At 37.6% G+C, this 20,732-nt stretch overlaps 2 protein-coding genes across 4 annotated transcripts; one reads left to right on the forward strand and one right to left on the reverse strand.

Annotated features, from left to right (window-relative positions):
• Positions 1-1,809: 1,809 nt before the first annotated feature.
• POLR2K (RNA polymerase II, I and III subunit K) lies at positions 1,810-3,944 on the reverse strand. 3 transcript variants are annotated; one of them, XM_090282778.1, is made up of 4 exons: positions 3,855-3,944; positions 3,125-3,193; positions 2,713-2,805; positions 1,810-2,147 (listed from the first exon to the last, which is right to left on the reverse strand). In XM_090282778.1, exons 2-4 carry the CDS (start codon positions 3,183-3,185, stop codon positions 2,125-2,127), a joined length of 177 nt encoding a protein of 58 aa, XP_090138904.1. In that variant the 5' UTR covers positions 3,186-3,193; positions 3,855-3,944; the 3' UTR covers positions 1,810-2,124. The 3 variants fall into 3 exon arrangements, with proteins under 3 accessions (XP_090138904.1, XP_090138903.1, XP_090138905.1); XM_090282777.1 differs by having other exon boundaries at positions 3,851-3,943; XM_090282779.1 differs by having other exon boundaries at positions 3,864-3,942.
• Positions 3,945-9,411: 5,467 nt separating this feature from the next.
• FBXO43 (F-box protein 43) lies at positions 9,412-18,074 on the forward strand. Its single transcript, XM_090282780.1, has 4 exons — positions 9,412-10,898; positions 13,332-13,434; positions 17,425-17,628; positions 17,727-18,074. The coding sequence occupies exons 1-4, from the start codon at positions 9,427-9,429 to the stop codon at positions 17,973-17,975; spliced, it is 2,028 nt and encodes a 675-aa protein (XP_090138906.1). The 5' UTR covers positions 9,412-9,426; the 3' UTR covers positions 17,976-18,074.
• The last annotated feature ends 2,658 nt before the right edge of the window (positions 18,075-20,732 follow it).

Consider the following 20,732-nt stretch of genomic DNA (forward strand, 5'->3'; position numbering starts at 1 on the left):
CAGAGAAAAGCATGGGGAAAAGGGACAGGCAAGAAAGTAAAACAGGCCTGATACTTGCTTAAGGAACTGCAAACATCTCAGAAAGAAAAGATTTGAGAGGTGGGTTGAAGCAGTGAAGGTATGAGTCAAATTATCAAGGACCAAATACACTATTTCCAATCATTTTGATTTAGCAAAATGAGGAGCCACTGAGGATTCTCAGCAGGACAGTACCATGAAATTTGTATTTTTGAAAGAGCAATCTAAAGAGTATGGAGGACCGCAAAACCCGTAGCTGGGAGACTAATCCTAAGGCCAGTAACAATCATGAGTGGAAAATAATTCTTACTGTAATGGTAATAATTAACATAGGCTAATATTAGGCTGAGTTTTTATGGATTAGTTTATCTTGCCACAAACCTTTGAGGTAGGTGCTAGTATTTCATGCCCATGGTACAAACGAGGAAAGTGAATCCTGATAAAATCACTCTGCCAGCTAACAAGGGACATTTATTCTTCTTCAGGACTGGTCATTTCTGATTTCTTCTACTGTTTTTGGATTTTTTATTACCTTCAATTTCTAACTACAGCTTCAGTCTAAAGCACTGTACTGACCATCATTAATTCCTCCACTTTGCCAAGGAAGCTAAAGTTAAACGAAATGAAGTTCACTGGCTAGTCATTGAGTAGCAGGGCTAGATGTAAACCAATTTCCATGCCTTTCTCATGGGCAACCATGTCCACAGTCATTGATACACAGCTTAGTATGGAACAAGTTATATGTTAACTTCAAGCCCAGATTTTTTATATTTACAAAGCACTATTCAAAAGAATCAATAGCAATTTTATATCTATTTTTATCATTTTTTTCTTAAAACTCTCCAGAAAGGCAAGAGGTAGAATTACTTCCATTTCATAGATGGAGACACAGAGGTAAGTAACTGACTGAAATGGTGGTTTTGAGTTGCAGTGATAATACTTTTTATATTACACAGCTGTCTAGTTAATCAAATAACAATACTTAATTAAACTACTGATGCAAAGGACCTATGATGGAATTAGAACAGTTAAGAGCAACATTATGCAATGAGTTAGCGTTTGTTTAGGGGCTTGTCATAAAGAGATACCTTATTTGTTGGGCTCTTTTGTCTAAAAAGTACAAGATCAATAAGGAATATAGCAGAATTACAAAATTGTGAAACACGTGGCTACAGAAAACCAGTACCAAGGAAGCACTCTTAAAATTTTGAGCATAGCAGTATTTTGTATAGCACATATTATATTTATATAACTTAGTATTTGAGAAAGGTAGTTGAAATAAAATTTTTTTTTAATGGCATAATGTTTTGCATGTCAGAGACACACATAGCTACTGATAAAGTTGGAATATTGCACATCTTCAAAATGTGAGGGAGGCCAACATGATGTTCCACAATGATGAAATCCTAGAGCAGATGGAGTATCTGACTATCAATATCTCTAAGATCAAGACAAAAGTTTTAAACTAGTATCCAGTAATTCAGAGTAAACCAATCCCTCTTCTTTTTATATCTTGATTTTTTTTTTAACTTTAATGAATAATTACAGCTGGAACTGCACCTGCCTTAATAGTCTTCATCTTCTTTATGAGGGGTTTATTTTCCTTTACAGCAAGCAACCATTAGTTTTTTTCCCTCACCTAAGATTTAAAAAATAGTCAAACATTATATACAAATACAGAGAGGTCTACTTCAAGTAACAAATGAAAAATGAAATGCCAAATGATGTATGCACACTGACAGTAAGTGCATTGGTATATACGCCACAGAAAATGATGCTGGAGACTTTACAAACAGCTGATAATATAAACCTTTATTTTTAACAAGGGCCCCAACGATTTCAGGTTTTGATTAAGAGTGATTTGGGGAAGCACTTCTAACCTTCATTGTACCAGATGACACATACAATAAAATTAAATTACAAATAATGTAACTGAACAGAAAATAATTTTCTTACATAAACTATTGATACCTAAATACAATATGGTTTCTAAAATGAAATCGTTATGCATATAGTTGCATTCACAAAGATAAGTACACTACTCAAAAGCTAAACATTAACAGCAAATCCAAATGCAGACAAAGATATTTTTCTGAATTCCATGTTTCATCGAGCATCAAAAACCACCACTGGATTAAACTGAGTTAAGGGAAAAAAAATTTTTTAACTACATGGAAAACTTAATACTTTCATGTCATTTTCTCTTTATAATAAACTAGTTTTTTATTTAATCTAAAATGCATAAAAGTATAAAATTCAACACTAATGAAAATATAATTTTTTAAAAAAACCATTTCAATTTTCATTAGCCATCTTTCCATGATACAAAAGACTGCACCAAAAAATACTGAAGCAATGTTAAAGGAGATAATATAATATTTGTATATCTCCTTCTATAATTTAGTTTATCCATAACTTGAGCTTACAAATGAATACTCAGTTAAATAAAGAATCCCTGTAAAATATACTTGTGAGAACCAAAATCAACTAGAATTAAGATTATATAGTATATGCCCATAACCTGGCATATTGGTCCATAAAAATTCTGATCATGTCTTTTTTGGGGGGGGATGGGGAGGTAAATAATCCAAGTTATTACCATTTTTACCAGAAATTAAGTCTTTGACTATCAACCCAAGCATTATTTTTAACTTCCTCCTACCTCATATTTAGAAAGCATAGTTAAAAGGATACATCTTTTAGTCCTTTTCTTGTACATTATTCTGTGTCCACATTCTCTGCATCTGATTGGATCCCTGGATTTTATTTCATTTTCTCTATGACAGTCTAGAAAGGAAAACATTAATTTAGAATCTAAAAGGAAAACATTACAGACAAGCAAATTATCTTAACTATATTTTTCACCCAGAGCACTAAAATATACTCAATCTCAAGGTTATGTTATCAATATACTAAGGGGGCGGGGATAATGAGTTTGGGCAAACACTTTTTCTAGGAGATAAAAAGAAATCTTGAGAGGATTTTATGGTTGCTAAAGTGTTCTGCTTTATAACTTCAATGATGAGTGACTCATTTAAGTCAAAGAGAAAATAATTTTTAAAAACTGAAGTAAAATATTCTTACTTTATGTAAGTGTTTCTCTTACCTCCACAGATATATATCATTGGCTGCTGCTTTGGGGGTTGTACGTCCTGCTGGGTGTCCATTTTAGTCCCTGAAATCAGATTGCATTTCTGAATATCTAAAAGGAGCTCCTCACAAATCCAACCATCCTGATTTTTCTCAGAAAACGCTAAAAAGGTCCCGATTCCTAATCTAGACTTCTTCAAACGCTTATGTATAGGTTTGAAGGACGAAACAAACATAAAACCCCACGAACTTGCGAACTTACCCCCAAACTGGCCACAGCAATAAAAGTATTATTTCACGTATACACGTTATTGCATTATAATCTTTACAACTCTCCTCGGAGGTATTACTTTTATTTTATAGATGAAGAAACCCAAGCTTAGACAACCTACTATGAGCAGGATTATAAGGAGACAGAGGAATTCAGAACTGACTGCAAAACTCGCGTTCTCATTTGGCACAAGTACAAGTTCTATTTTTCCAAACTTTGGCAGGAGATAGCCCAAAAAATTTACCTCTCAAAAGGGGTACATGCAACCCAAAGATAAGGGAAGACTAATAAAATACTATAACTCCCAAATGTGGAACAGCTAAACTCAAAGAAACCAGGCAAAGGCCTAACACCACCTACTCTATCCCCACTCGCCCAACTCTAACCCAACCCCGGACCTGTAAACCCCACATTTCTTTCCAGTTTTGGCTCAAATACCCCCCCTCAAATTTCAACCAGTCAACTCCTCACCCAATTAGCGTACAGAAGGTTCTCAACCACCACTTCCAAACGGGCTGTGGCTCCTCGTCGTGTTGCAGCCAACTTCCGGCGCTAGTCTGTGACGCAAGCGGTGTCTCTATCCCTTCCTCCCCTTCCACTTCTGGGCGGGACCGAAGTACCCGGATTGAGCACTGGCGGAAAAGCGGGACTTTTGTATATAGGACTGTGGGCGGAAGTTCCTGTTTCGTCCTTAGCTATTTTCAAAGCGTTTTTACAGTTCCTCAAGTTCAACGAGATTTGTTTTTCTGACTAATGACCTGGATAGAAAGGAACACATCTCCAGGAGGGCAGCGGGTTGGAAAGAAAGCTAAATGACGTGTGCCTGTGGAATTCTAGGCTAACCGTTACTCCGAAGAACACAGAAGAATCGGTTCCACCGTTTATTTTCACGTAGAAAAGCACTTCTAAGGTTGTTTTTCAGACCATTTTGATACCTGTGCTGAGGCAGGGGTGCAGCCACTCCCTATCTCTCGCCTAATTTTGTTTTTGCATTGCGACCCTTTCGCTCTTACACTCCTGCTATCTATCCCTCTCACCCATTCCTTTTCTGGTTTCACAGGAAAGGCTGGCCTGAGGGCAGTTACTCCCACTTAAACTAGGGGATTTGGTAGCGGTAGCTGGGCACTGACCCTTCTTCAATCCTTGTGTTCCTTCCTCGAAGAACAAAAACCACCAATCCAGTAAAGGTGTTTTTTCGAAGATCGAAATTTCAGTGACTATCAGTTGGGTTCACAATATTTACATTTGTTTGCTTCTTTCACTGCAGGTATTTTACTTAGAAGGAGGGAGAAGAAAAGAAAGTTATTAAAATGTATTTTAAGACTTAACCAGTTAATAATTTTAATAGGAGAAGCAGGTTTCTACCTTCCCTTCATTCACTATGTCTGGTTTCTTCTTAAGCAGGCTATACTTTTTTCCCCGTATTTCATTTACCTTTTATTTCCAGGAGTTCCAACTGGTAGCAACTTCACAGACAAGTTTGAAAGATTTAACTTGATCTTACCAGTCTTCCTAGCTGCCAATTAAAAAATTTCCAGGGAAACACGGTGGAGTTTCATGCTTTTTACTCCAAAGACAGGTTAAAATACAGCATAAATACTTTGGCCATCAGGTCTCTTACAAAGTACCTCTCCTCTCAACCAAAGAAGAATATTTCAATAAAACAGTCAAAATAAGCTTTCCTACAAGTAGTAGTAGATAAAAAAAAAAACCTTTATCATAAGAGAAAGATGATGGAGCAATCCAGAAAGTGTAACTTTAACCATTGTGAACTGTCCTGGATTTTGACTCTAGTTGAGACGATTCTGGAACATAACAGCCTATGGAGATCAGAAACAATGATGCATGTAGAATACAAATGGGCCCTGAACCCTACAGAGGGCTGGGGTAGGGCCAGGTGGCAGCAAGAAGATCCAAAATTTCAAAAGAGTTCATGATTGATGCTAGTCCAGATCCAACACCCTCTTTCCTATCAGCAGGAACCCGGAGTTTTAGAAATATAATGGAGCACGACCAGTGGAAGCTATTATCAATGGTAACAGCTAACTTTTCTTGAGCACTTCTATGTGCCAGACTTCATTGCATTTCCTGCTCCTAATGAGAATATTTGTCTCGCTATTTTGGATAGTAATGATTTTAATGCCTTATAAAATGGTTATAGAGGTGCAACTTGCTATTTTCCCCCAGATCTGTTTTTCTTCTTTTCTTGAATGTGATCATTCAAGTATATCTGTATAGCTTGAAAGCCATGGTGATTGAAAAAGTCTTCCATATGTTTAACTGGATGGTCCCCAAAACATGCATTAGATCTTGTGGAAAACAGATTGGTTTTAGAATTCTGAGGTTAGTAACAGGATAACACCCAACCCAGAAAAGGAAACCAAAAGGCAGGATGTCAGGGCCACGCCCAACCAACTGAGCCACACTGGCCAGAGCCCTCAAGAATTTTTTGTTTGTTTGTTTGTTTGTTTGTTTTGGTCCTAGCCTCAAACAAATCTTAGTTTCCAGCTCTAACAAATTAGTTTTTCTAATGCTTCCACATATTTCACTTTTCATGATCTTGCACATTTTACTTTGAGTTTGGAATCCCATTAACTGTCTTTTAAGTTGTCGCTTGTCCTTCAAAATCCACCTCATTCTATGGAGTTAGCTTTGACCCCTCATCCCTCCTTCTCTGTGCCACTACTATTCCTCTATTATAGCCCTTAATACCAGTGAGCCGCTTAGGGGCAGTACCTGTACCTTACTCATCTTTGGATTTCTAGTACCCAAACCAGTAATTGGCAAATAGTCGAAGCTTAGTAATTATTAGTGAATTTGATTTTAGACATATGTCATTTTGGATGACTAAGGTGCAATGAGATGAAGAAATGTCCAGTCAGAGGAGAGTGGCCGTAGCAGCTGCTTATTGGCTTAATAGTACCAGCCTAAGCTTTGAAGGTGAAGTACAGAATGGTAAAGTAAGGAAAATGCTGAGGCAGGACACCTCATTTAGGGAATAGGCAGAGAAGAGGAAGCCAGAAAAAAAAGAGACTAGGAAGAAGCTGCCAAAGGCAGAAGGATAGAGCCTGGCTGGCATATAATAGGTACCCAGTAAATAAGATAAAACATCCCTTTTTAGATGCCTGAATACTAAACGTAATCTTGTCTAGAAATACTGTGACCAAGTTAGTCATAGTTTCAGACCTTATCCTGTGTACATCTGTACTTCTAACCTAAAATGGGTCATTCTGTTTGCAACCTGCTTTTTAGACTGGATTATCTCTGGAAAATTCTTCAAGTGACTATTCCCCTACATTATTTTTGATGGCATCCACTGTAGGACCTATTAGCTTTTCTAAATGTAATGCTCCCCAAAGTGAGGATGAGAGGAAGAGGCTATCAGATTAGGAAACGCTCTTGGTGCTCTGGGTGGGGAGGGAAGGGTGGGCAGGAGAGGACCAGACGGCCTGGGCGAAGGCTGGGGTTGCAGCCTGCGGAGCACGCGGCGGTCGGCGGGGGCGCAGTGGAGCTGGAGGAAAGGGCGGGGCCAGAGGGGGCGGGGCGGTTACTCTGGGCTGGCAGTTCAAACCAAAGGAGGGAAACGCGGCGGCCCCACGCGACCTGGGCGTGGGGGTTGCCATAGCCGGGTCTCCCTGGGGGCTCTGCCGTAGCTCCACCCACGCACACCCGGCAACAGTGCCTTTCTCCCCTCGGGCCGGTCTGCCTCGGCTCCCCGCCCGGCCCCGCGGCCCCGTCGGTGCGCCGGCCCTTTGGTCTCCAGTGGAAGCGAGCCGGGGGCGGCCCAGGTGTTTGCGGGCTAGCCCCGGCTCCGCGCCCCTCTTTACTTTACAGGTGCTGGGACTAGAGAGGCGCTTCAAAGCCGTCCACTCCACTCGTTCAGCCCCAGGTGACACCCACCCAGCCTTGGCCTATCGGTGGCTTTCTGGGTCCGGAGCCCGGGCGGCCCAGCCGACCCTCCCCGCCATCCTGGCCTCGCGAGGGTCGGGGAGGGACGCTGCGGTGAGACCGTTACCCACCCACCCGCGCGCGGAGAGCACCTAGGGGATGAGTAACGGCGCCCCGGCTTACACTGCACTTCCAGAAACCCGAATTTGAGAAGTTCCCCCAGTTCTAAGACTAGCTGGAGAAAATAAGGATATTAAAAGTCCTGTTGTCTGGAAAAGCTGAAGGAAACTCAATGTGATTGAGGTCTTTTCAAGCGTTAGAAATAATCCCTGCAACACGTACTTTCCGTACTCTTCAAATGTTAGCAGTGGCCGTGCTACCCCGCGGTTCAATTAATTGTTCAACTTTTTTTCTCTTTAAGTGCTATTTCTTTGACATGAATTTAAAAGGCAAAGTGAGAGATTTTCTTGTTTGGAAGCCTACCTAACTTTGACATCTAAGAACTCAAGATTTACTGATGGTAAGACTTTCCATTTTAACAAATGAAAGAGATTTGGTTTTAATATAGTTAAATAAGTATTTGACAAGAGTTTGTTGTTTGTTTGTTTGTTTGTTTGTTTTTTAAGAGCACCATAGAGATTAAGTGTTCTCAACCCTTTATCCAGTCTGGTGTTAAATACTGAATATGGAGGAGGCTTGTTTGACTCACTACTGAACTGTTGAATCAGTAAAAATTAAGGAGGTCAATGGGCGTTCCATTATTTGGCATGAATAATTTTAAGTAATTTAAAAATTAGTTTCAAAGAACCAAGTTTTGTTTGAGACCAATGTCTTAGAGTAGTAGAAAGAGGAACATGTTGACAACAGAGACAGTACGTTTGAGGCAACTTCAAAAGTAGGTGAACAGGAAAAAAATTAGGTGTTTTTTTTTTTTGTTTTTTTTTGGTTTTTTTTTTGTCTTTATAATGAGGGGAGAGGATGATAGATGGCATCCCCACTTTGTTTCTAACAATTTGCCTCTCGGTTTCCCAAATTCTAGCACGGTGAGACACCTAGTGGTGAAGTAGTAGAAGTTACATTTGTTTTAACTTTTTTAAAGGATTCCTTGACCAATTTTACCTAATGACATGAATGACAACTGTTACTTAATAAAACGATTTTCAGAGAAGGGGAGACATTCATGGTTGGAGGTGAGATTTTAAAGCACACTCTATCTTATTAGCTTAATATATTGAAAACAAAAGTTGTTTTAAAATATAATACAAATTATAGAAAGCAAAAGTTGATAGACTTGGCTGGTAAACATGAACAGAAGATAGCAGTAATTCTCAGGATCCAAGGGGATCTAGATCAGAAGGAAATGTGTGAAATTTACTAGACGGGAATATAGGTTGAAAAACACTTAACTTTGCCCAGTAATGATGATCTTCTAATGATCATTATATCATAAAGAAACCATTTTATTTTCCACTTAGAGTAGCAATTTTAAAAAACCTCATGCATTCAAATATTTAACTGATATAACTTAAGCATAAATAAATTATTTTCCCATTATAGCCTAAATGTATCTTTCTAGGATCTTTTAATAGAGAAAGATCGGATTTGATCTGGAGAAAACTTTGAAAGATTGACAGTAGTCTTAGTGTCCTTTGAATAATCCAGACAAATATCAGAAACAATGATAACTTTCTTACCTTAGCTTCCTTTGAGTTAAAATTTAAGTTTCTAAAAAGGAGAAATGTGATGATACTGTTAAAAAATTAAGGAGTAAAGTATCTGCTAATGTCATTCTTTTCAAATATATTACCGAGTCACATTTCTTTCAGTAATTTACTTGAATTCGTTATGTGGAATTTCAAAAACATTATAAATATAGAGTGGCTTTCCCACAAATAGTTGTATTTTAGTGCTGTTAAAATCATAAGATAGTAAAATAATGTAAAAATGATGCTACCAGGATTTTTTCTCTTCAAGTGTAGTTGAAGAAAATATTTGTGCATGATGCTTAGATTATGCTTAGTTAAGTAAAAATAACTTTTTAATTAATTTCCTTATTATCTATACTTGTAACAAGTTATGTATTTTGGTGTAAGCTCTCAGGCTCTCATTTCAAAGGAAGAATAAAATTTGTTTTCACTTTTTAGAAACATATTTTGAAGATGTCAGAAAGTCATTCAGGTCAGGCTGGAACTGGAGCAGGAAATGAAGTGGACTCTCCTACTGTCAATTTCAAGTACTGCAGCCTCAGAGATTATTGTTCCACATCTTCTTCTCAAGATAGTGGCTACAGTGAGTTGTTAAAATCTTGCAGCTTTGATAATACAGATAAAGAATATTTTGGAAAAAAGGAAGAAGGTCCAACATTAAACTATGAATATCCTGAAGCTTCAAGTCTGAGCTTAACACATCTTTTAGAGACCCCTACTCAGAAAAAGAGATTTGTCTTCCCTAGGAAGGAACTGGTTAATAAACCCCCACAATTTTGTGAAACTCCTAAACTCAGTGGAAGAAAATGTTTGCTGCGCAGAAGGCTGGATGTATCTTACTCTCTTCTCAAGGGAGACTTTGAATCACAAGATAGTTCTCTAGAAAGTAGCATAAACCAAGTTCTCAACTTAGAAAAAAATACTCCAAGCAGTGCTTCAGGTTTTCCAAGGCACAATAATGTTAGTGCTTTAGTTACTAGCACTTTGAAAACAGAAGAAGTGACTTCCAGCAGTCAAAAATTGAGACTTAATTTTTCTCAACAGAAGACCTCCACAGTTGATGACTCCAAAGATGACTGTAGCCTGTTTGAAGTTGAATGTATATCTCCAATTCAGGGTAATAATTTTAAAGACTTTATCACCCATGACTTCAGTGATAGTAGTTTATGTGTTAATGATGAGAATACATATCCTGAACTTCTGGATTCCTCTGGTAGTGGAACAACTTGTGAAACAGATGAGGAAATATTTGTGACTCCAATAAGTAACCTTGCAGCAAACATTAAATTTAAGGCAAGCAAAAGGCTTTCTTTATCTGACGTGAGAGGCAATATTTCAACACCTAAAGACAGTGGTTTTAACTCACTTTGCTTGGATAAATCAGAAGATTCCCTCTCTGACCAGGAGAGTTCTTTTCAAGAACTACTTCAGAAACATAAGGGAACTCTCAAAGTGAGGGACACCATAAGAAAGTCAAGGCGTCTTGGAAGGTTGAGAAGACTGTCCACCCTACGGGAGCAAGGCTCCCAGTCTGAGACAGAAGAGGAAAACCTGATCATCCACTCTGACTCCGAAACAACACCAGCAGCTGCTTCAGACATCTCAGAGAGTCATCCCAGCAGCGACAGTGAGAGTGGGGATTCGATTTTAGGCTTTAAGAATTTATCAAACACTCCAGCCTTGCAATTAGTGCATGAGCTCTTTATGAAAAACAAAAGGAAAAGATTCCAGCAAAGTTGTGCACATGAATTCTTAGAAGAAGGGGATGGGGGGAAAATAGCTGTACTGCAGTGTGTACTTGCAGGACTAATTGGCAAGAAAATGGGTATAGAAAAACTGGACATCTTAACAGAATTAAAATACAGAAATTTAAAGCATATTCTTGCAGTGGTTTTAGACTCCTTGACTGCAGAAAGCCTATGCAGGTAAGAAATAGTTCTTTTTTTTCTGAAATAAAACAGCCTTTTATCGCTTTTATTTTAAGTTGGAAAGCTTTTCTATGAGCTGAGTAGTTGTCCATCTTTATGTTTATTAGTTTTGTTTTGTTATCTCTGTCTTTTGTTGCCTTACACCTTATCAAAGGTGGTTTAGTGAACTTCCTGATAGAGCTTACTAATATACTTCCATTTAAAAGACTGCTTTTGAAGCAATAATATAGTCTTTTTGGGAATAAAGCTCATGTCCCTGTCATTTGGAAGGAGACTTTATAGAAGTTGAACTTTAGATTTTCAAGATGGCAAACTTTATTCCATGAAAGTTATTTAGTGTTATATTTAGTAGTTCATATCTTGTTGTCAGATTACAGATTGCAGTAAAGTTATGATACTTGATTGAAAGTAATGTAAAGCATTATGATGACTAAAAAATGACAACACACAAAGGCTATCATTTACTTATTTAAGATTTAGAATCCAAGAACAATAGTTAGCTTTCATTTCAGGGTTTGGTCTTTCCAGAGACCAAGGGAATGTGGATTACTTCATTTTAATTGCTAACACAGCAGTGGAAATTAATTACTTTTGGGAATTTCAAGGAATTAGAAACTGAAGAATTTGTGGTCACAGGTGTCAGTGTACTGAGTGCCAGTGCATAACTAAAGAGAAACTAATACATCTAGGAGTTTTGAGGGTGGATACTAAGGTTACAAAGACTGACATGAGACTGTTCATACTGGCAATTTGGGGGAGTAACAGGAATATCAGAAGAGTAGACCCTAGCAATGCCTAATTAGGAAGGAAGGAAGGCATGTGGAATAGGATTTCTGCAAGGTGGTGTTTGGGGGAGGATATACAGGAGAGTTAGTGGACTTCTTTTTTGATAGGGATATGTTGAGAGTTTGGTTCATGGAGTCCTTGCTGTTTTTATGGCCACATTACTTCTATTATAGCCCTTTTTCACCTTTCTCCCATAAATTAATTGTAGGCTATTGCAGAGAATTATAGAATATCATATCTGGAAGACTGAGATATCTAGCCCAATCCTATATTTTGAAGATGAGGAAACTGAGCTCCAGAGAAGTGATGTGACCAGCCAATAGTCACTCAAGGAGATAAAAATAGATCCAGATCTACAACTGAGCCTTCTGATTTCTAATCTAGAATTTTCTCACAAACTTGTTAAAGTGTAAAGCCTTTCTGAGTAGGCTTGATCAGGAATGTACTTGGTCTAACCTAAGTAGGATAATAAGCAGATTAGTGCAACTACATGTGTATGCCTTTTTTAAATGTTCAAATGAGATAAATTATTTTTTTTAAATTAAGAGATGGCTGAGATATAGGAATTTTATTTTTATATGCTGAGTATTTGGGTACCGACCAGTTAAAATAAAAACTTAGGTGATGCTTTTGGGTGCTCGCCTGGAGTAGTTGATACTTAGTCGTATTTCAATAATTACCTTTCCACCATGCCCTCCAAATTTATAGTATTTGTATTGCAGAATACATGTATAATGTTAGCAGTATTCATTCTTGGTAATTTGAGATTATGGTTAGTTGAAATAGCTGTAGCAAATACCCAATATACTGTTCATCTCTTCCCGATTAATGGGTGACTTTCTACCTGTTTCTTTTCATCAATCTGCCATAAGATATATGTACTAGTTAAAGGAGAGGCAATGGCAGCTGAAGCAGCCATGGTAACCAGAAGAATGTAGTGTTGGTACCTCAAATATTAACCTGGGCCCCTCCTTGATGTGTGACTTTGTTTTTCAGCTATCTTTGAGTGATTAGTTAAATTAGAGTAATATAAAGACCAGAGTAACAGTTGAATGTTTACCTTTTTTTTAATAGTATAGTCAAAGTTATTGATAAGTAAGCAATTACTGGATATAATTTTCTTTAGGAGCTTCACTCTCATAAACTTTGTAGTGCTACCCATAACAATATTTATTATTTGGCACTTAGTACTTCCAATGAAGGATTGATTGTTTTATGTTTGTTTAATTAAAATGACAGATTTGTTAAATACATTTATAGAAGAAAGTTATTTTCTTTAAATACTCTTGTGCTGTAGATGATGATCATTTGCTGCAAGTCATGTTCCAAATTTTCAATCTTAGTGTCACTTTTGAAGTTAAATCCTCATAATCAGTTTCCCGTGGACTCATATTGGCTGTGTAAAACTGTTTTTCCCTTTACCATTTATAAGATGATAATTTATCAACATAATGCTGGCATATGTATAATATCTTAATAGAATTTATTTTATATGGTGAAACAATATGAAACTGATATAAATCAAGTCATATATTTTTAGGTTTAAATTTACTGTCCAAAATTATTTTCTTATTAATTGCCATATGCAGAAAATGTTAATCTTGTGGAATATATACAATATGAGGACTGATCTTTTTGTTATAGTGTTTGGAAAGTGAGCAGAAATTGGCGTGAAATTATTGTTCAAGATAAAAAAGCAAATCAGAGGAGGAAATTTTATATCACACAACTGAAAACAGATTCTGAGGTAATCTATATAATACTTTTCTAAAGTGTATTCTAAAATATAAGTATCTAATAATCCCATACTGCTATACAACCTAATTTGGTGTTCCTTTCTTTTACCCTTTTCCATTTAGCAAACATTCACTCATAAATTCTTTACTTTTCCAAAACTCCATTTCCTTCACATCAAGAACATCTTGTTGGGCTTTGCTGTTGTTTAGGTGTATGTGCGGTTAGCAGCATTTGGATACCGGTGATATGCTGGATCCTGTTCTTAATTAGATATTCTTATAGCATTTTTTCTATTTAATTCTTTTTTTAAGTATATTGATTTTAGAGAGAGAGAGAGAAACAGAGATTTGTTGTTCACTTATTTATGCATTCATTGGTTGCTTCTTATATGCCCTGCCCAAAGATCAGACCCCCAACCTTGGCATATTGGGACAACACTCTAACCAACTGTGCTACCTGGCCAGGGCTATAGCATTTTTTCAGTCTTTTAAGTTGATATTATTTGCCAATTGCTTAGATTACAACAGTGAACATTTCCGGCATGGTATATGCTCCCTTGGAACTTATACCTTGTGGGTGATACAGGTAGGGGAAGCCCAGAGTTAGTTCTATTGGAACACTTAAAATGAGTGTTTGATATTTGGGGATCAAAAGAAGGCTTTTCAGAAAAAATGCATCTCAGCTGAGACCTGAATGATCAATTAATTAGCAGTTAGCCCGGTGAAGACAGGAATGGGTTTCAGCAGAGGGAATAGCATATATGAAGGTCTGCAGGTGACTGAGCATGGCAGATTACTACTGGTAAAGCATCATAAACTTGTACTCCCTTGAAGATTTGAGGTCCAGCTTTGAAGTTACATGAAAAATCCTACAGAAGCTGATTAAGTCTTCTTAGGGACGCTACTTGTTGTAATAGGCATCGGATGACTGTGGCACCAATATTTCTTGTATGTTCGACTTTTAGACCTTTCTTAGGCATCAATACCAAAAAAACTCTTGAGAGTTCACCCCTTTATTCTTGCTCTAGTAAAAAGTATTTAATAACATATTAAAGAAAATTGTAATTTGATTAAATATAATAATTGAAATGAAGTGTGTCATAAAACAAATATGAACACCCAGATACAGATTGGTGGATTTCTCATTACAATGAACTGTTAGGGACTGCTGTTAACGAAAACGTTGTCTTTTTATTTTACTTTGAAGTAAAGTTTTACCTTCTCACTTGTAATGAGTTGCCTTACAACTTGTTCACAGCTCCTGGCAACTTATGGCTACAGCTGCTGGCTTTGGGAGCTTGCTATGGTGAAGATACTAATTGCCTTCCTAACATACCTTTTTAGAGTGCCCACCCTACATGCTAATGACACTTAAAAAGCAATTTTTTTAAGCCAGAACCTATTAATATTAAATGTAGAGCCCCATATACTTCTTATATCTTACAAGGAAGAAATCTATATTTGTATTTGACAACCTTTTAGGTAATTCTAAATAAAATATTGTATCTTTATACCCAGTCACCAATTTTTTAAAAAATCTTGGTTTCTGAAAGGACTATACTTTTTTTTACCTTACTTGAACTTTATTCCTTATTTTGGTTTGCTTTTAATTTTTTTTCACAGTAAAATAAACACATGGTTAAAAAGTCAAATTGGATGATGAGGCTTGAAACAAAACACATTTTCCTGCCCTGTGCCTTCCCAGTCTTGATTCTTGCCCTATCAAGGCAATCGCTTTCAACTCTACTTGTTCCTTCTGATAGTCACATCTACATTTCTAAGTAGAATACCTTTACTGCTGTCTCTTGGCATTTTTTCTACAGAGAGAGCTTGTTCTCTAACCTCTCACCACTACTATTGCTACCTGTCTATCCACCTCCCTCTGAATGCCTTTCTCCCTTTCTTCTATCTTAATGAATATAACTACACCGTTTGGGAATGAATCAGAATTAGGTGCTGACAGTATGAAGACTGCTGAGATTATTAGGACTTTTTGACAGTTGTAATATGCAGTACACTAAATTAGACCTTTTTTTCATATATAACTTTTTTTCCAGAGTTAATAATTGCCCAGTTTCTTTCTTTTGTGCTTAGTGTTTCTCTATACAGATTCCTGATTCATCTTCTGTTTTCCACCAGAACTGGAAATCTCCTCTGTGTAAGTCAAAACATATCAGGTATTCTACCTGTTCCTTCTTTTCCTCAGAGACATCTTTCCTGGTGTCCTTTGCCCTCTTATTCTAATATGGACTGGTTGCTTTCTACCTGAGCTATCCTAACGTATTGTTAACTAAATCAAAAATTATAAAATAAAGTTGTTTTCCTCACACTTATAGAGCATTACTGAAAGCTCCCTATGTATGAAAATTAGAAGGCACAGACCAGCTACGTGTAATAGCATCTCAATTTTATGTTTGCTTTGCAGCAGTGAGAGTGAACATTACAATTGGAATACTATACTTTCCATTGCATTTCTAAATTTACTGTACCCTGCATTGTTTTCTTATAATCATGAAAATGAACAATCATGAAGTGACTCCACTCTCATATCTAACTGTTTTCTGGTAGCATGTTGATGACTGTGTCTCAGAAAATTTTGACGTTCACAAACATGTGCCTCTGTTAACTGCTTTGCCTTGTATTGTTCAGAGATGGTTGCACACATTTTAAGCTCCAAGAGAACAGGGATTGGACTGTTTTATTCACTTGGCATCTTAGGTATGCCATAAATATTTGTTAAATGAATGAATGTTCCTTCTGTGGCTGAAATTTGCTTCAACAGCATATCTCTATTCACTTTTGGTGCATGCACACTGTGTTTACCAACTTCATTGAAACCCACTGAAATTTTAGTGTGCTGTTATGCCATGTGCTTGTGGCCTAGGCTGCAACTCATTTATGCAAATGTGATATAGAGATGTATTGAGTCCTTTAAAAAGTTCAGCTGTATTTATTCTAATTTCTGAAAATCAATATCCATTATATGTAGGCATATGTTGTTAAGCTATTAATCATGTAATTGTTCGTGACCAGCTAACTTCATTTCCTATATTTATCCGACCATCGTTTCTCATGTTTTAGGTCTCCCCACTGCCAGGAGCCGACTGTGGCTAAGGGAGACTGTCAAGGGAGAGGACACAATTATGGTTGGACACATGAGGAAATTCACTCGCAGTTCATTTTATTTTGATAATTGGTTAAAAATGCCAAGTTATTTTTAAAAAGACTTTTTTTTAAAACCAACTTTAACAAAAGAGAAGGATTACTCATTGAAAATATTTCTTGGCTGTATATTTGAGTGCTGTAGAAAATCCAGTTCAGAGAAGATTGATTTCTTTTTCTCCTTTTAAAATATCAAAGCTGTTTAAAATTTACTGGTAAAAATGAATCAAGTATTTACAAGTATCGCAAAAAACAGCCAAAAAAATTGGGTGTTGTGGTCTAACCAGTCCCATTATTCTTTTGACATGTGGCAAAGATAAGAAACCTTTGAAGAATTTCATGATATCCCATAGCAAACTTTAAAAAGAATTCATCCCTTCTTAGACGCTGGCTTAAAATGGGTTGGCAAACTCCAGTCTGTGGTCTAAATCCTGTCCATCACCTGTGTTTTTAAATTAAGTTTTATTGGAACTCAGCACTGCTTGTTCATTTACAGACCTTTACTGCTGCTTTTGCTAAAAAGACAGTTGAGTAGCTGCAACTGGCCTGAGAAGTGTAAAATATACACTATCTGGCTCTTTTCAGAAAACGTCTGCCAACTCATGCCTTAAAAAAATCATGCAAACTTAAAGCTAACATTTATTTTTAAATTTGTAATATGTATTTCTTTGACTTTTAAATGTTAGATGAGAGAAAATATATTTTCTGGAAAGGAAAGGTTTAGGGAGAAAATCCCAGTGGTGTGAAACCACTTCCCAACATTTAAATGCATGTACATCAGAAAGCTGTCCTAAAACTTCTGATATTACAGTATTGACCCCTCTCGTCTTTTACTACAGCAGGCTATATTAAATGTTCAGGATGCTGCCACGCGGCTTCATCTTTTAAGTCGATCAGCTTTAAGATCTGTGCAAGCTCAGGCTAGGACACCAGGTTCTCAGAAAAAACAAGGCTCAACATTTTCTCCTTGGGGAGAAGTTTTGACGCCTAAAGCAAGCTCTTCAGTTACTCATTCACATAGTAAACAGGAAGAATATGTTAAGGTGAGTGTTATGTTATTGGAAATAAATATTTACTGAGTTTGAAATAAAGTGATTTTCTATATGAAACTGGAAGATTTGTATATATGCTTTTACTGCAGGTTGCCAAAACACTTTTTAATGATGAAGCATTAAAACCTTGCCCAAGGTGCCAGTCCCCGGCTAAGTACCAGCCATATAAGAAAAGGGGACTGTGTAGCCACACAGCCTGCGGTTTTGACTTTTGTGTGTTATGTTTGTGTGCTTATCATGGGTCTGAAGAATGTAGTAGAGGAGCAGCAAATCCAAGAAATAGAAAAGATGCTCTTCCGGGAAGTGCCCAGAGTAAACGGAATTTAAAACGCCTCTAAAGAGACTTGACATGTAAAAGAAGCATTCCTCCAAGCAATGTTTAGTCTGACTTAAAATTATGAATATTTTTAAAGCATACACATTGTCCCATTAATGACAGATGATGATTTATTTCCTATTTTGTATATATTATAATCCATGTCATTGTATGTTTTCTTTAAGGTGAAATAATTTAATTTTACTATGTCACTTTTACCCATTTTAATAAGTTATGTTTTTTAATAAAGAATTCTCAATGTTATATACATGTATTTAACTGTTCCCTGTAACATTTTTAAATTGTGCATTTCATCACTATGTGTTGAAATGTTCTTCAGTCACTATTTAAAAGTAGTTTTTCAAATATTTAAAATTTTGAACTTGAGATAAATGGTCATAGATTTAGAAAATGAGTATTTTACTGAAATGGAATATAAATAAAATGTTTTCAGTTCTATTGAGTTTATAATTTCAAGCTTTCTCTTAATTTGCTAAGTGTCATATTTGGGTAGACTTCTGGTTAAATAAAATTTGCTTAAAATTCATAACTAGAAGACAGAAAAGTAAATTATTAGATGTATATGGTTATTCACAATGAGAATCTTAGTCAATAAATGACATGTTTCATATAAGTACTTTTTAAAATTCCAACACTATAGTCACAGATTTCATTTGTTTATTCTAGCCTGGGTATCAGTATTGTGATGAGTATGGGTTAGTTGGAAAAGTTAAGGCATTTATTGAAACATTTATTCAATTGTTTATAATGTACCTCTTTTCAAAACTGATTTGAGGTTGCATGTTTATTTATAGAACAATGGAAAGAAGTAAGTTCTATTGTTGGACAAATTACTAAACCCAGGGGAAAATTTGAAGGTAGTTTAATAATTTCTTTGCTTGTGTTTAGGTAACTTATGTCTGTATATGTCTGTGTACATGTAACAGGGGGGTCTGGCCAGATCGCTGGGGGGTGGGGAGAAAATCCTGCCCATCTGGTGCAAAAGGCTGTTCTCGCACCCCCAAAAGGGAGGGGTTGGAGGAAGCCCCAAAGTTGTGGGTTGAAGCAGCAGCCAGGGAAAGAGCCTTCACTTCCCCTGAGAGGGGTTGGGAAGTGCCTAAGGCAGCCCGGGATCAAAGCTGGAGCTGGGGCATGATTCCATACACATAGGTGATGGTAAACAGCTAAGCAGCTGGTTTAACCCCTTGCACAGAGCCTGCAGGGGGCATTGGGATCTGGAAAAGGTCACAACACACGTGTAACAAGGTGACGCCCCTTGCTGGGCAGAAACACTGCCCCTGCATGGCTAGAAAACTCTTCCAGGTGCTTCCACATCATGGCAACTGGAATAAGGGCAGAGACATGTCCAGGCTGATGCCATGTCCTCCACATGGTGGATGTAGGCCCAGAATTGGCTGGGAATTTGGATACTCACACAGCGTGTAGGATTGGGGGGAAAGATTTAAAATGGTGGGTGCACAGAGCTCCCTGTCTCTTCCTCACCCCTCACTCCTGGCCCGGGTGGGGCACAGAGCATCCTTTTTGCATTCCCCTCACATGGTCTGGAGCCAGCTCCCAAGGCTGAGTTCTGCGCACAGGACACCTGCCCCACCAGCAGTGGGTCCACGGACTCTGGGCCCTGCTCATGGCTCTTGCATTGCCCTGCTTGCAGGGTCTGGAGCAGATTCTTGTGGGACGTGCACCTCGCCATCAGTGGGCCCGCGGGATGCTGCAGTGCTGCGCCACAGGGGGCCTGGATTGCGCCCATTCTCTTGCCCTGAGAGCAGCACACCGATGCACGGGCTGGGTACATTCACCAACACCTGAGGGCACAAGCAGCCCTGGACTCCAGGGCCCAAAGGACTGAGCCCTTCCCATGACTGGCTGCAGTGGTCTGACAGTGAGCCCTGGCCCCGGGAGAGGGAGAAGGCTGCGATGAGGCAATGGAGATGCTGGCCTCACAAGTGTATGCTTCAGAGAGACAGCCTGGAGCTGGAGAGATGGAGACCCATCTGTGTAGCAGCCTTGGACTCCGAAAGGACAGGGAAGAACGGAGGGGGGTTTCTGGGCATGGATTTGAACTTCAGTCTTTTTGAGAACAAGGGGATTTTTTGTGTTTTGCAGAAGAGAATGGCTTGGAGGAGGGGAGCCCCAAGATCCCCCAAATTGGGCATCCTGTTAATCAAAACCTTTTTCCTTCTCCACTAGTCTCTGTTCTATGCTTGTGTACGGCAGCAGGTGGCTGAATCCCATTTTGCCCTGTAACTACACACACTATACACACAGATTTAAAATATAGTTTACTTATACAGTATTTTGATAAGACCATTTTAAACTATGAGTTAGGTACATATTGAAAATCTGCCCTAAATTTCAACTCACTACAATTTTTGATTGACTACTAAATATTAAATTTTGTCTATATCTTGTCTAATTTCACTAAGAATTTTGGGAGGCTAAACATAAGTATAAATAAATAACTGGTTGCATTCAATATGGTACACAGTTCATAAATTTTACATCACATTTTCTGACTTATTCTAACCAAGTTTAATTCTCAATATCTACTAATTTCCTGAGTTATTTTCCACATTAGGAGCAACATACTTATTCGTATTGTTCAGTTAAGGCTTAGCTTTTTTCCTCCACCAGAGGAGTTTCTTTGTTTTTAGGAAACTTATTCCCAGTTGTGATTTTCTTAATTTACAAAATCAAGTCTTTAAAAAAAAATACTTTATTTTTAGAGAAAGGGGAAGAGAGGGAAAAGAGAGGGAGACAA

Source organism: Furipterus horrens, unplaced genomic scaffold (assembly GCF_987537825.1).
Source record: "Furipterus horrens unplaced genomic scaffold, mFurHor1.1.pri manual_scaffold_7, whole genome shotgun sequence".
Taxonomy (NCBI): domain Eukaryota; kingdom Metazoa; phylum Chordata; class Mammalia; order Chiroptera; family Furipteridae; genus Furipterus; species Furipterus horrens.